Source organism: Lemur catta, chromosome 7 (assembly GCF_020740605.2).
Source record: "Lemur catta isolate mLemCat1 chromosome 7, mLemCat1.pri, whole genome shotgun sequence".
NCBI classification, from domain to species: Eukaryota; Metazoa; Chordata; class Mammalia; order Primates; family Lemuridae; genus Lemur; species Lemur catta.
This window is the reverse complement of record NC_059134.1, coordinates 59,338,963-59,353,639: the sequence shown is the minus strand read 5'-3', so window position 1 is coordinate 59,353,639 and position 14,677 is coordinate 59,338,963. Positions and strand designations below refer to the sequence as shown.

General features: G+C 41.0%; 1 protein-coding gene across 1 annotated transcript in view; it reads right to left on the bottom strand.

The window, feature by feature from the left end:
• Nucleotides 1-14,677, bottom strand: part of FCHSD2 (FCH and double SH3 domains 2) — a 251,191-nt gene that overhangs the window by 4,573 nt on the left and 231,941 nt on the right. Inside the window, exons 14-18 of the mRNA XM_045555521.1 lie at nucleotides 7,710-7,844; nucleotides 2,032-2,115; nucleotides 1,734-1,911; nucleotides 1,205-1,425; nucleotides 92-221 (exon numbers count right to left, since the gene is read on the bottom strand). Coding sequence (XP_045411477.1) covers nucleotides 92-221; nucleotides 1,205-1,425; nucleotides 1,734-1,911; nucleotides 2,032-2,115; nucleotides 7,710-7,844 — 748 coding nt within the window. The remainder of the gene's footprint in view (nucleotides 1-91; nucleotides 222-1,204; nucleotides 1,426-1,733; nucleotides 1,912-2,031; nucleotides 2,116-7,709; nucleotides 7,845-14,677) is intronic.

Below are 14,677 nucleotides of genomic sequence, written 5' to 3'. Positions count from 1 at the left end.
AATGCTAATGCAGATCTGTTTGCCCTTCAGGCGAATATGTGGATTTCTGAAGTGAAAATGCATATAGACCCATGCCCAGGAGAACCCTTACCATTTGCTGAAGGAGACCGGGGAAAGTACTGGGAGCTCCTCTTATCTGGGCTGGGGTAGGGGCTGCTGGGAGGCTGGTCGTACAGCGGCAGTGGAGGCAGGGAGGCATGCGGCTTGGGGGAGGGAGAGATCTGCAGCAAAGGGAAGGAGGTTACCAGGCGCCCACCTCCTCAGGCAGGAGAGAGCCTGGCTGCTTCTCTGACTGCTCGGCACATGGTCCTTTCTCTGGAGCTAAGTTAAGACTATTAAACCTTGTCAGCCTCATTGGAAGCAAAGGAGCCTAAAATAACCACCCTAAACCCCAATTTTGTGTTGCACTAAACTTTTTACTTTCACAGATCTCATCGTATTACTGATTTTAGTTTATTTTAAACAGTTATCAAGTCAGACCATTCTCTAAGGTTCTACTGAAAACATACCAAATTAGTCAATTAGTAAACTCAGTGAAGAACGAAAAAGGGGACAGGTCGTATATTTTTTGGTGAAGATAAAATAACTGGCTGAGTTTCTGACTTCCCCAGGCTTTGTACATGTCAGGCTCAGTGGTCACAGTCACCATGCAAACGAGATCGGCAACCACGTTTTTTATTCTTCCACCTGCCAGGCCTGCTGAGGGAAACGCAGACAGGACAAACCAAACTGTGACCGCAAGTTTCCCTATGACGAGCTAAGTCCAAGGCCATCTGAGAGTGGAATGGGGGATCTAGCAGCTGGTTAATTCTCTGAAATGTACTGGCAGGATCTGAGCTAGGCAGGGAGGCTCTGGTAGTGAGGGAGAGAAATAGCCAAGAGTTTTACTACATAAACTAACATTCCCTCTCTGGTCTGTTTCCTTCTCTCCACCAAACCAAACTTTGGTATGTTGCGTACAACTTAGCATTTTGGTTAACCGATTCAGAGAATAGAATATGGGAGAAGGGAGGTGTAATATGACCATATTCCACAAGGGCCTGACAAGTCTCTGGTTTCTCAAATTCAGTTTTGCAGACACACTGAGGGCTGGAGTGGTGAGGGTGAGGCAGAGACTACAGCCCACTTCTGTTTGGCTCAACAGACCCCTGGGAGTAATTTTCTTTAAACATATTTTAATTCAGCTTCCTCCCCTCTCAGGTACCTGAATCTCCTTCATCCATGGAGTGTCGCCATTTTCTGAGGCTGAAAGTTCTTCCACTAGCACCGATGGGAAAACTCCAATCCGCCCACTGAATTCCCCTTCCCAGAAGCCATCATCATCTTGGTTTTCTTTGTTCAAGATACGGATGATCGCTCCCTCAGGAAAAGATAACTCATCATCTGTCTGGCCCTCATAATCATAAAGTGCTTTCACAAAACAGACTGGGGAGCAAGAGAGAGACAAACCTGGTGAGAACGCTGGCAGCCAGGCTGCTCCCCAACCACCCTTTTGCTCAGTGACAACTAAAAGAGCATCACATAGAATAGGAGTAAAGTTGTAATTTCTTTTTTTTACTCACTGAAGATCAACTTTAGGTTCTACTGTACAGGACAAATGTGACCAAATAAAGGAAAACATATTATAGGATAGCAATAAAGTTGTGCTTTTTAACCTACTGAAGGCTTGCTCCAGGGCAATACAGTTTAGGTCAAATGTGACCAAATAAAGAGTGCCTTGTTTCAGTCTTTACCACTGGCATCTCCGTTGAGGCTGCCTGAAACGAGTTCTGCTTCCGTGGAATTGCTGGATGTGTGGGACCGACTGTCCAGAGCAGCCAGGGACTGCAGCATGCTCAGCAGGCTGTTCGACGTGGGAAACTGTAGGTACTTTTCTGGCACGTAACCCACTTGGCCGACTTTATTTCGAGCCTGGGTAAAAGACATGTGACAAAACAAGTTTGCACACACAATTTGGATAGGGCATAACAAGAACCAAAACAAACTCCTAAAAATGTCACAAGAAGGGGTGATATGAGCAAAGGAATCTACCTTTACCCAGTCTTCCATATCTCCATCTTCAATCACTTCTAACACCTCATGTTCCTCAATGGTCAACTCATCTGGTTGAGAAGCCTGCAATGTAGGATGGTCATGGACAAAATTAAAAAGGTTAGATAAAGAGCAGATGTGAACTGATCATAACAAAAATGGGAGATTAAAATATTGAAATGATTTTGAGAAACGTATTGAACAGAAAAATTTCAATGCTGTAAAACTATCATAATGAGGTGAAGTTTTACTTTCAAAAACTAAATAAAATAAAACCACAACAAAAACTGGAGAAACTGAATCGTCAAGAGGCAATCAGGTTCAACGGACAGAGCACCATGCTGGAAGTAGAAGACCTGGGTCCCAGCTCCAGCTTAGGTGTCTACTGGTAAGTTATTCAACTTGATGCCTCCATTTCTTCAAAACGACAGTCTTGCCATTCTCCGGAGAATGGGGTAGAGGGGGCAATGTGGGATGAATAAGCACAGAACATGAGGACTTGGGAAACAGAGGCAAAGAAGGTGGCAGTGAGTTGGAACTGCTGTAATGGAGGTGCATGCTGCGAAAATGCAAAGAACTATGTACATGAATTAGATGATAGCTTGAGCAGTGCCTAGGGTTGATCTGGAATCACTGTAAGACAGTGGCCAAAAGGGGAAAATTGTGGGAAAGGAAATGATTGCGATCAGTCAAGGTTTGCATTTATTATGCTCCAACTGAACTGTTAAGACTAAGCTGATCCACTTGGGTTCTTCTGCACGAGCTGCTAACTGTAATGGTTTTATTATCCCTGACAGCAGGAATCCACTGGCATCAGCCCCTTAGACATTGCCCCTGAGATTGCAAAACCTGAGAGGAAGCTCTCAGAGGCTCTGTAGAAGGGTCAGAAAGTCCACTTGGCTTTGCCTCCTAAAGAGCCTTGCCTGCCACTGTGATAGGCAGCAGCTTGCTGGATTCTTCTGGCTCTCTAGTAAATAGTCTTAAAAGCTTTCCCCAAGTACCGAGATCAGTTAAAACTATCACCTAAGAACATAGAATTCTTCAAATCTCACAATCTCAAAGTGTAAAATCTTTCCAAGTTATGTAAGCAAAAACAAGGCAAAAAAATGGGTCACTTTCCTAAACCCAGTTCCCATTTCATGAACACTAAAACATTTCATCAAAACCCAGATTCTGGATGTTGCCATAGCTCACTGAGAGAGAAAAATTATGTTGAAAATAGCTGACTAATCAGAATATTCCAGGACCAGGTTTTCAAGAAAATCACCTCTTATCTCAAAATATGAGGGGGAAAAAAACTTGCTCATTTACTTTTGGTAGCTTTTCCAGTGGATTTATTTGCTACTCTGAAACCACACTATGCCTTGAATATATCAGCAAAAGGTACCTTTGTAATAAAGATGTTTTCCTAATTCCATGGTAAGACTTAAAAAGTACCAACACAACCAGACATTGATGTATGTGAGAGCAAAGCAGGAGGGATAGAGCACCTTTAAATATATTGCTGCCCTTGTTAACAACAACAAAAAAAAGCCATGGAAGCCAAGCTTGGTGGCATATGGCTGTAATCCCAGCTACTTAGAAGGCTATGGCAGGAATATTGCTTGCGCCCAGGAGTTTGATACCAGCCTGGGCAATGCAGTAAGACCCCATCTCAAAAAAAAAAAAGTCACAGAGGTCCATGCGAGTTGTCCAACATTGAAGCACTAGTTGTCCAACATAAGCAGACACTAGATTGATCATACCATCCTTAGGCAGTGATGTCCAATTCTTCCACTTAACAAGGTCAAGTCCTTTAGACAGCGATCAAGACCCTACAGAGTTTGGTCCCATAGGCCTCTTGTTGCTTTGGACTCAGCACACCTGTTCTCTGAGCACACCATGTTCTCCCTTGCCTCTATGTTCTTACCAGGCTGCTCTTTCTGCCCAGCATGCTCTGCTCCCTTTTTTCTATCTGATGGATGGATTTAGATTACTGTGGGTTTCAGTTCAGCTTCAGTCTGTTTTTATGGGCAAGCAACTGTAAGATGTCTTTGAGCCTCAGTTTTCTTTTGTTTTTCCTACTAGAATATAAGGCTCCACGAGGGCAGAGATTTTTGTCTGTTTGATTAATGCTATATCCCAGAGCCTTGAAAGAGCACAGCACTGCTATATGGAAGATGTTCAAGTAATATTTGTTAAATGAATGGGGTATTTGATAATGTCTTCCTTATAGGGTTATTGTAGTTATTATTACTCATGATTTGAGGCTCATCTTCTCTGTTTTCCCCCACCAGCCATCCTCATCCTTTTGTTCTTATAAGGCTTTGCGTATCCCTTTAACACTGACCACCATGGCACTCTAGTTAGCCGTTAGTCCTGTGGGCTTCCTACTAGAAAGACTTAAGGCAGGCAGGGACTGTATTTCTTCTCACTCATCCCAACTGAAGACAGCAAGTGGTCAGTAAATAGTTATTAAATACACACATGGTCTCATACTGTCTCCTTAAGTCCAGTGACAACCAGAACTCCATTCCCACCAATATCTCTCCAAATTTTCTGTCTTTTCTTTTAAAACAATATGTTTAAAAAACAAAATTTCCTGATTATAAAATACATGTTCATTGCAGAAAAGTTGGAAAATATGCGTAACTGAGGTCTTAAGGTACATACAATTTGGTATCCTACTTTTTTATTTGACAATGTGTTTCTTTTTACATAAAAACTTACTTATGTAAATTTCAATAATCTCCATAATATCATGTTATGGTTATGGTACATGAGTGGTAATTTAACTATTCCCTTATTGGACTTCTAACTTGGAGCTATTATAAAGTATATAAAGTAGTACTATAATGAAAAGACATTTTTATATCTAAAGCATTTTTCTATATTATGATTTATTTCCTTGGGATGGATTAATAAAGTCAAAAGCTATTAACATTTTTAAGGCTTTTGAATCTAACAAAGCTTTTCTTTGTTCTTACCAGATTATTCTAGGCCTTCTGTGTTGGTCTGGACTATAGGAATCATGATTAGGCTTAACATCAGTCTCTGTCTATTCTAATCTATCCTCTAAGGTATCTATAACATGAGCAGGGTTACCTTCTCCAAAGTCCAGTCTGATTTTAGGACATCCAGTGGATCCTACTAGCCAGGATAAAAACTAAACTTCTGAGTCTGGTACAAAGGCCCTTTAGTATCTGAAAATAAACAGCTTTACATCCAACTGCTGCTATTCCCTCACTGGATGCTCCCACACCACTGAATTTAACATTTCCTGAACACCCTATACTCTTATCACATTCTGTATCTGCTGCTGTACTCTTTGCTTAGAAGGCTCTTTCCATTCTCTGCCTTCTCACTGTATCTAGAAAGGTCTTATTCATGATCTAGTTTAAATGCCACCTCATCTATAAAATTTCTCCCAACTATCACAGGTTGAATTAGTGGCTTTACCTTTGCTATAAATCTTTTCATACATGGTGTCTATTTTCCCATTTAATATTTATCCCCCCTCCAGATTATCCATTCCTGGAGGGTAGGAATAATGTCATATTCATTCTTACATCCCCAAAAGTTATCGTGTATTGGGCACTCAATAAATGTTTATTCAGTGATTAACTGATTGTATAGATTTTTATAGTCTGGTTTACCAGAGGGACATGCCTGGGATACATCAATAGAAGGAATGTTGGATGAATGTGAGCTGTTTAAAATCACTCAGACACTTAGGACCCTTCTCCATTTAAGGACCTTAAATTTTAGTTCTGGAACTTTCAAGTAAATATAACAAAAAGAGGTGACATCGGGAAACATTCCCAACCCTAGTTTTATAATACCTTATATATAAAGATCTTTCCAAGTATCTCAGAAGATGATTTCAAATTTTCTAAAGATTATAAAAACAATTTACATTGGAAAAAAAACCAACTCTTTTAGAAAACAGAAAGTATTATAAATTTAAATATATAATGAAAGGATATTAAACTCCTTTAATTTCTCACTGATTAGTCTGAAAAGCATTTATATTGAGAAGTAAATACTGCCACCTTTTGGCTACACAAGGATGGTGGTGGTGGGCGTGAGACTGTCCAGGGTATGATAGTTGAAGATTCTCTCCAGACCCTCCCTCTGCTGTTATCGCTTGGCATTGCCCTTTCTCACTGACGTCTCCATCAGAATAGGGGCCAGAGAAAGATTCGTCATTCATGCCCTCCTTCCATCATTCATTATTCACCCCACAATTGTTTACTGGTGATCTACTATGCACCGGGCATTGTCCTAAGTGCTGAAGACGCACGGTACACAGACACAGATAAGATTTCTTCATGGACCTTTAGTGGGGAGTCAGACAAAGAAATATGAAAACAAGTAAGTAATAAGTGCTATATAGTAAATAAAAGAGGTAAGGGCATAGAGAGTAGTGACTGAGGAGGTGATTATATATTTAGGCGGCTAGGGGTGACACCAGGAGGCACTATTTGAGCTAAGCTTCAGTAAGGAGCAGTGGGCAGCCAACAGATTTGGGGAAAGGGAGTTCTAGGTAGAGGGACCAGCAAGTGAAAGACATGAAGTAAGGAAGGAGCCTGGTGCTTCTGAAGCCCGACGGGAGGCCAGAATGGCTGGTGTGCAGTGAGTGGGTGGGGCTGGGAATGGTCTAACCTGAAGCTATGAAGCCAGGGAGAATGGCTGGGGCCAGATCAGGCTGGACATTAACAGACCCTAGGGAAGAGTTTGGGTTTTTTTCTACATGTAATGGAAAGCTTAAAAAGGGTTTTTAAGGAAGAGGATTAAAATCATCTCCTTTATGTGTTAACAATAATTCTGGCTTCAGAGTAGAAAATGGACTGTTGGAAGGCCAGTATGAAAGAGGGAGACCAATTAGGAGGATTTTTTCCCTTTCACAGTAATCAAAGCAATGGCTTAGACGGAGATGGTGGCAGCAGGGATGGTGGAAGTGAGTAGATTCAGGATGGGTTTTGGAGGTGGACTCAATAGCACTGGCAGGAGGAGAGGAGTGAGGGAAAGAAAGGAACGGAGGAATTGAAACTCAATTTACTTTGTGCTGAATAAAAAATTAGTGGGAAAGCAGGGCAGGGGTGAGAGAGATTAAGAACTATCATACCAAATCAGGTTTGGAAACTGGCATCTATCTACCCAGGTCCCTCCTTAACACGGATAACTAGAGTTGTTTACATTGGGATGAAGAAAGGCAAGGTTTTAAAAACTGCTTTGTAATACAACTTTCCTTTGACATCAATTTTGAGGGTCATCCTAATGGAGGTTCCTATGCCAAGGAGGTGACTGATAATAAGGATTAAGAATTCTATTTACTGAAAATTTACTAGATGTCAGGCATTGTGCTAAGTGCTTTGCTATAAAAGTATTATCTTATTTGATCTTCATGTGGACCCTACAATGTTGTTCCTATGGTATAGATAAGGAAACTGAGGCCTACAGAGACTAAGGGATTAATGCAAGGTCATACAGCTCATAAGTGGCAGAGACGGGATTTTAACCCAGGTATTTTGAAGCAGAGCCTAAACTCTTCACCATTATGTTATGTTACCTCTAATATTATTAACCCTACAAGAATTTTAGGCTAAGCACAGTATGAGAGGCTGGGTAGATACATTCACATGTATCCTCAGAGTTATCACAATTTAGTAACAGCAATATGTTGGAGAAATACAAACCTTGTAGGAATAAACAACTTTGCACGTGAGTGGATAATTTCTTAAGGTGCCAGAAGGGCTGGAACTGCTGTCATCAAAAACATCCATGTTATCTTCAAACTCTTCTCCTTCTTCTCTTTCAGTATCTGCATTAAGCTAAGAAAAATGAGAAGCCATTGGCTATTTTGCTTACTTCAAAATGGCTTAAAGCAGGAAAAACACTTAAAATTTGATTGTTTAAAAATGTTAATTTACCCATTTAACTCCACATAGAAATGACAATCTGTCCTCACTTGCATTTCTCATGTTTTGAGAGGACAGAGTTTATTTGTTTGTGTGTTTTAGAGATGGATCTTGCTCTGTAACCCAGACTGGAGTGCAATGTCATGATCATAGTTCACTGCAGCCTAGGCTCAAGTGATCCTCCTGCCTCAGCCTCCCCAAGTAGCTAGGACTACAAGTGCGCTACCATACCTGGCTAATTTTTAAATTTTTTGTACAGATGGGGTCTTGCTATGTTGCTCAGGCTGGTATCGAATTCCTGGCTTCATGTGATCCTCCTGCCTTGGCCTCCCAAAGTGCTAGAATTACAGATGTGAGCCACTATGTACGGCTGAATAGAGATTTTTTTTTATAACCAAGAGTAAAATGTTTTTGAAATATATGAGAAATATTTGTCAGTATTGTTCACTTTTCACCAAAAAATACTCACTGACAAAGACCTTTTACCATTTCTAAATGGTCATATTAGGAAATATTAAAAAGATTTCTAAGTGCTACCAAAGGTGTGGAGAAACAGGCTTTCATCTATGGCTGAGAGAAATGTGAATTCATACATCCTTTAAAAAAAGTGACCTGCCTGAAATTAAAAACTAAACATACCACTTGTCCTAAAAATTCTACTTTTGTGAATACATTACAGAGAAATAAAAGTACTAGGAAGTTAAGACTGTATATTCTAATATGTTTACTGCAACATTGCTTGTAGTGACAAAAGTCTGGATATAATGTATATGTCCATCAGTAGGGGAATGTTTGAATAAACTCTGATGTATTCATATTGTAGATGAATAAAACCTGCTAAAAATGAGTTCAAGACTAGAGGCCATAAGTGGTGGCTCACGCCTGTAATCCTAGCATTCTGGGAGGCCGAGGCGGGCAGATTGTTTGAGCTCAGGAGTTCGAGACCAGCCTGAGCAAGAGCAAGACCCTGTCTCTACTAAAAATAGAAAGAAATTATATGGACATCTAAAAATATATATATAAAAAATTAGCCGGGCATGGTGGCGCATGCCTGTAGTCCCAGCTACTCAGGAGGCTGAGGCAGGAGGATCGCTTGAGCCCAAGAGTTTGAGGTTGCTGTGAGCTAGGCTGACGCCACAGCACTCTAGCCTGGGCAACAGAATGAGACTGTCTCAAAAAACAAACAAACAAACAAACAAAAAACCAAATTCATAGAGACAGAAAGTAGAATGGTGATTGTCAGAGGCTCGGTAATAGGAGTTATTGTTTAATGGGTACAGAGTTTTACTTTTGCAAGATGGAGAGAGTTCTGAAGATGTATGGTGGGGATAGTTCCACAACAATGTGAATGTACTTAATGCCACTGAACTGTTTACTTAAAAATGGTAAATTGGCATCCAGGTGAAGTGGCTCACACCTGTAATCCTAGCACTCTGGGAGGCTGAGGTGAGAGGATTGCCTGAGGTCAGGAGTTCCAGATCAGTCTCAGCAAGAGCGAGACCCCATCTCTACTAAAAATAGAAAGAAATTAGCTGAGCAACTAAAAATAGAAAAAATTAGTCAGGCTTGGTGGCAGACGCATGTAGTCTCAGCTACTTGGGAGGCTGAGGCAGGAGGATCACTTGAGCCCAGGAGTCTGAGGTTGCTGTGAGTTAGGCTGACTCCACAGCCCTCTTGCCTGGGCAATAGAGCAAGACTCTGTCTCATAAAAAAAAATGATTAAATAAAAATAAATAAATAAATGAAAAGGTACATTGGCATATTTTAACACACGCAGACACAAGCAAAAATAAAAAGCACAGTCCCTTTTGGGATATAATGCAAGAAAAATAATTTTTTTAACCCAGTTTCAAGGTATATCAGCCACCATAGCTAAGAGGCATATATTGATTAAAATGGTATTAAGTATAAAAAAATGAGTTACATCCACATGTATTTACCTAGAGCATTGTCCATGATATATTAAGTACACATAATATTTATGTGAGCATAGATATCTAATAGGAGAAGGCAGAATGAGAAAAATAAAGACCAGAGAATAGCAGAAATGACTGACTTGCTTTTTATATTCCTCTGTACTTTTTGAACTATTAGAATAAGCATGTTTTACTTGTTAAGTTAAAAATCCAATAAAGAAGAAACAAAACAGCCTCAAAGATTTCTTTGTTTCTTGCTACATATAAGCACTTATTTGGCTACGATTTCTTATGTTCAAGCATACAAAGGCATCAAGGTTTACATATTAAGGTTACAAGGAATGGACAGTCAGGATTGGAGTTCACAGTAGAAGCATTACTTAATTAAAGTATCAAATACCTACTCTATGTTGAACACTATGCTAGGCTCTTTGGTATGAAATGAAGGACACAAGTCTCTGCTTTCAGTAGTTCACAATCTAGAGTGAAGAACTACCACAATGAGATGCCAGGTACAGGAGGCCCTGTGAATGTGGAAGAGGCCACCTGAGAGGAGGGCCAGGGAAGGTGCCCTGTGATACAATGAGTCTGAAGTAGAGGCTTCCTATATAGTCAAGTTCCACTTCTTAATGAATTAAAGGAATTTCTCTTGAGCATTATCACCAATATTCTAAAACTAACTTTCCTCTTAAACTTTCCTACTTACTGTTTCCCTAATAAAATTCTATAGAACTGTATATATGTATCAAAATACCACTCTGTATCCCACAGATGTATAATTATTAAGTATTGATTAAAAATAAAAGGAAAATAATCCCATAGAATTGTGGGAGTTCCAAAAGAATAAACTGTATCTTTTTCTTGCCACAGTTATTGCCTCAACTTCAAAGCCCCTGAAATAGTCTCATTTTTAACTATTATTGTTATTATTATTATTATTTTTATAGACAGGGTCCCACTCTGTCCCTCAGGCTGGAGTGCAGTGGTGTGATCATAGCTCACCGCATCCTCGAACTCCTGGGCTCCAGTGATCCTCCCACCTCAGCCACCCAAGTTGCTGGGACTATAAGTGCATGCCACCATGCCTAGCTAATTAAAAAAAAATTTTTTTTTTTAGAGATAGGGTCTTGCTATGTTGCCCAGGCTGGTCTTGAACTCCTGGCCTCAAGTGATTCTCCTGCCTTGGCCTCCCAGAGTGCTGGGATTACAGGCATGAGCCACCATGCCTGGCCCTTACAACTATTATTGAAAATTCTCGGTCGGGCACAGTGGCTCACGCCTGTAGTCCTAGCACTCTGGGATGCCGAGGCAGGTGGATAGCTCAAGGTCAGGAGTTCGAGACCAGCCTGACCAAGAGCGAGACCCCCTGTCTCTACTTAAAATAGAAATAAATTATATGGACATCTAAAAATATATATAGAAAAAAAATTAGCTGGGCATGGTGGCACATGCCTGTAGTCCCAGCTACTCGGGAGGCTGAGGCAGGAGGATTGCTTGAGCCCAGGAGTTTGAGGTTGCTGTGAGCTAGGCTGACGCCACAGCACTCTAGCCCAGGCAACAGAGTGAGACTCTGTCTCAAAAGAAAAAAAAAGAAAAGAAAAGAAACGAAAAAAGAAAATTCTCCATAACTGAGTGAGGCAATCTTGTGCCTCATTTTATAAATTCTTCATCTATGGTCAGTCAGGTCAGTGGAAAAAGAGGCTCAGATCTCGACCTCTCAAATCTCATATTTGATTCTATTTTTTTCCAACAGGACGTTATATCACATAAAAGAATCGTGCAGAAATTGCCATAATGCTAACTTTAAACATACTTTATATGCTTAGAAGACACTGCCTTTACCTTCTAGGAAAGTGCATAGACATTTAAAAAAAACTGTCAGTATTACAAAACACAAAACACTCATGTTTATAAAAATGTGGGTAGAGGCTGGGCGTGGTGGCTCACACCTGTAATCCCAGCACTCTGGGAGGCTGAGGCGGGAGGATCACTTGAGGCCAAGAGTTTGAGACCAGCATGGTCAACACAGCAAGATCCCGTCTCTACAAAAAATTTCAAAATTAGCCAGGCATGGTGGTGCATACCTATAGTCCCAGCTACTAGGGAGGCTGAGGTGGGAGGATCACTTGGGCCCAGGAGTTTGTGGGTGCTGCGAGCTATGATTGCGCCACTGCACTCTAGCCTGGGTGACAGAGCACAAACCCATCTCCAAAAAAAAAAAAAAAAAAAGAAAAAAAAATGTGGGTAAAGAACACGTTTCCAAAAATATATACAGAATGTTAATATGTACTGTGCTTTGGTACTGGGAATTAATCCAAAACATTTTATAATATCTTGGCAACAATGGTTGATACTAAACATTCCTTTCTCCCCTCCCTTTATTTTGAGTTCATTTTTTGATTCTCATGGGAGGGAATAAAAGGCTTCAGTGACAACAGAGGTTACTGTCATACGCTTCTGCTTTGCTCTAGCAGCTTTCCAAAGCATATCATCCTAGAACAATTTCTTCCTTTTTCCTCTTCCACCCTCTTAATTGTTACAATGTTTTCTTGACCCTGCATTTCTAAAATCACATCCTTCCTCTGTTTCTCAAGGACTGCTCTCTCATCCGTTTTTCTTCCTGTCACTTGACAGGACTTCAATCAAAACTATTCTTTCTAGCTATACTTGCATTTTTTCTTCCTTAGATGTAAAATGCTTACTCTTGTTGCAAGGGCAGATAAGAAGAATCTTTTTGAGTTGGTTTTAGTAGCCAGCTTCTTGTACTCAGCAAAATAACCTCTGGAGGGCTTTGTTTTGTGGTACTGTCATGAAGTAGAAAACCGGGGGATCACGGGGTCTGGCAGACTTGTCTGAATGTTGACTATGCCACTTACTTGCGTCACCTTAGGCAAATTATTTAACTTCTCAACTTCAATGACCACATCTCTCTAATGAAGATAATTACTTCTTCATAGGGTTATCATAACTGATGCTGTGGGGGTACTGAATAAATCATTAACTTTTATTGTTTTTATGAGGAAGGGAGACTCTAGATAAAGAATCTGATAATATCCAATACAGAAGAAGGCAGTTCCTTTTTTTTTGAGACAGAGTCTGACTCTGTTGCCCAGGTTAGAGTGCCATGGCGTCAGCCTAGCTCATAGAACCTCAAACTCCTGGGCTCAAGCGATCCTCCTGCCTCAGCCTCCCAAGTAGCTGGGACTACAGGCACGCGCCACCATGCCCGGCTAATTTTTTATATACATTTTTAGTTGTCCAGCTAATTTGTTTCTATTTTTTTAGTAGAGATGGGGTCTCGCTCTTGCTCAGGCTGGTCTCGAACTCCTGAGCTGAAACGATCCGCCCGCCTCGGCCTCCCCAAGTGCTAGGATTACAGGCATGAGCTATCGCGCTGGCCTGCAGTTCCTTAATATTGACTAGTAGAACCTCTGAACTCCTTTGGACAGAGAAGTGATCCAGTGACCATTATTCCAAATACAACATCTTATAAAAGAAGACATTAAAAATATCAGGAAAATGGATTTTTGCTTCCAGGTCAGATGGAGTATCAGAGACCAGATTTAAACTCCTATCAGAAACAGCTGAAAAAGTGGTCCAAATATATGAAAGAATAGTTTGTTTTTTTTTTTTGAGACAGAGTGTCACTTTGTTGCCTGGGCTAGAGTGAGTGCCGTGGCTTCAGCGTAGCTCACAGCAACCTCAAACTCCTGGGCTTAAGCGATCCTACTGCCTCAGCCTCCCGAGTAGCTGGGACTACAGGCATGTGCCACCATGCCCGGCTAATTTTTTCTATATATATTTCAGTTGGCCAGATAATTTCTTTCTATTTTTAGTAGAGACGGGGTCTCACTCTTGCTCAGGCTGGTCTCGAACTCCTGACCTCGAGCAATCCACCCGCCTCGGCCTCCCAGAGTGCTAGGATTACAGGCGTGAGCCACCGTGCCCGGCCCGAAAGAATAGTTTTTAAGACACCGGATATCATGCACGAAGGCAAGTGATCCCTGGGGGATGGGAAACAAACAGCTGCCAAAACTTACGGTGTGCAGAAAGTGTCTAGGCTGAGACATGGGGAGTAGAAACCCACGCAGAGGATAGTGATCTCCCTCGACTGAGGACATGAAAGTAAGAATACAGGAAAGCCAAAGTGGCTAGAATTCAGACCGTAGAGTACAGTAGTCCCCCCTTATCCATAGTTTTGCTTTCTGAGGTTTCAGTTACCTGCAGTCAACTGTGGAAATGTGGTCTGAGAATATTAAATGGAAATTTCCAGAAATACACAATTCATAAGTTTTAAATTGCATGCCATTCTGTGTAGCGTGATGAAACCTCGCACTGTCTACCTCAGGCCTAACCTGATATGAATCATCCCTTTGTCCAGTGTATCCATGTGGTACATGTTTCTTGCCCGTTAGTCACTTAGTCATCTTGGTTATCAGATTGATCCTGTATCACAGTGCTTGCGTTCAGGTAACCCTGATTTTACTTAGTAATGGCCCCAGAGCATAAGAGTAGTGATGTGGCACATTGTTATAATGGTTCTATTTTATTATTAGCTATTGTTGTTAACTTTTTACTGTGCCTAATTTATAAATTAAACTGTGTCATAAGTATGTATGTATAGGAAAAAACACAGTGTATACAGGGTTTGATACTATTCACGGTTTCAAGCACTCACTGAGGGTCCTGGAATGTATCCCCTGCAGATAAGGAGGGGCTACGGTAATGAAGAAGAGAGAGATGCATAGCGAGAGCTTGAGAAATCTGTAGAGGGTCCCCCTAGTCTTCAGCTGAGTATTGATCAGTACGTGTATGTGCAGAAACTATCCA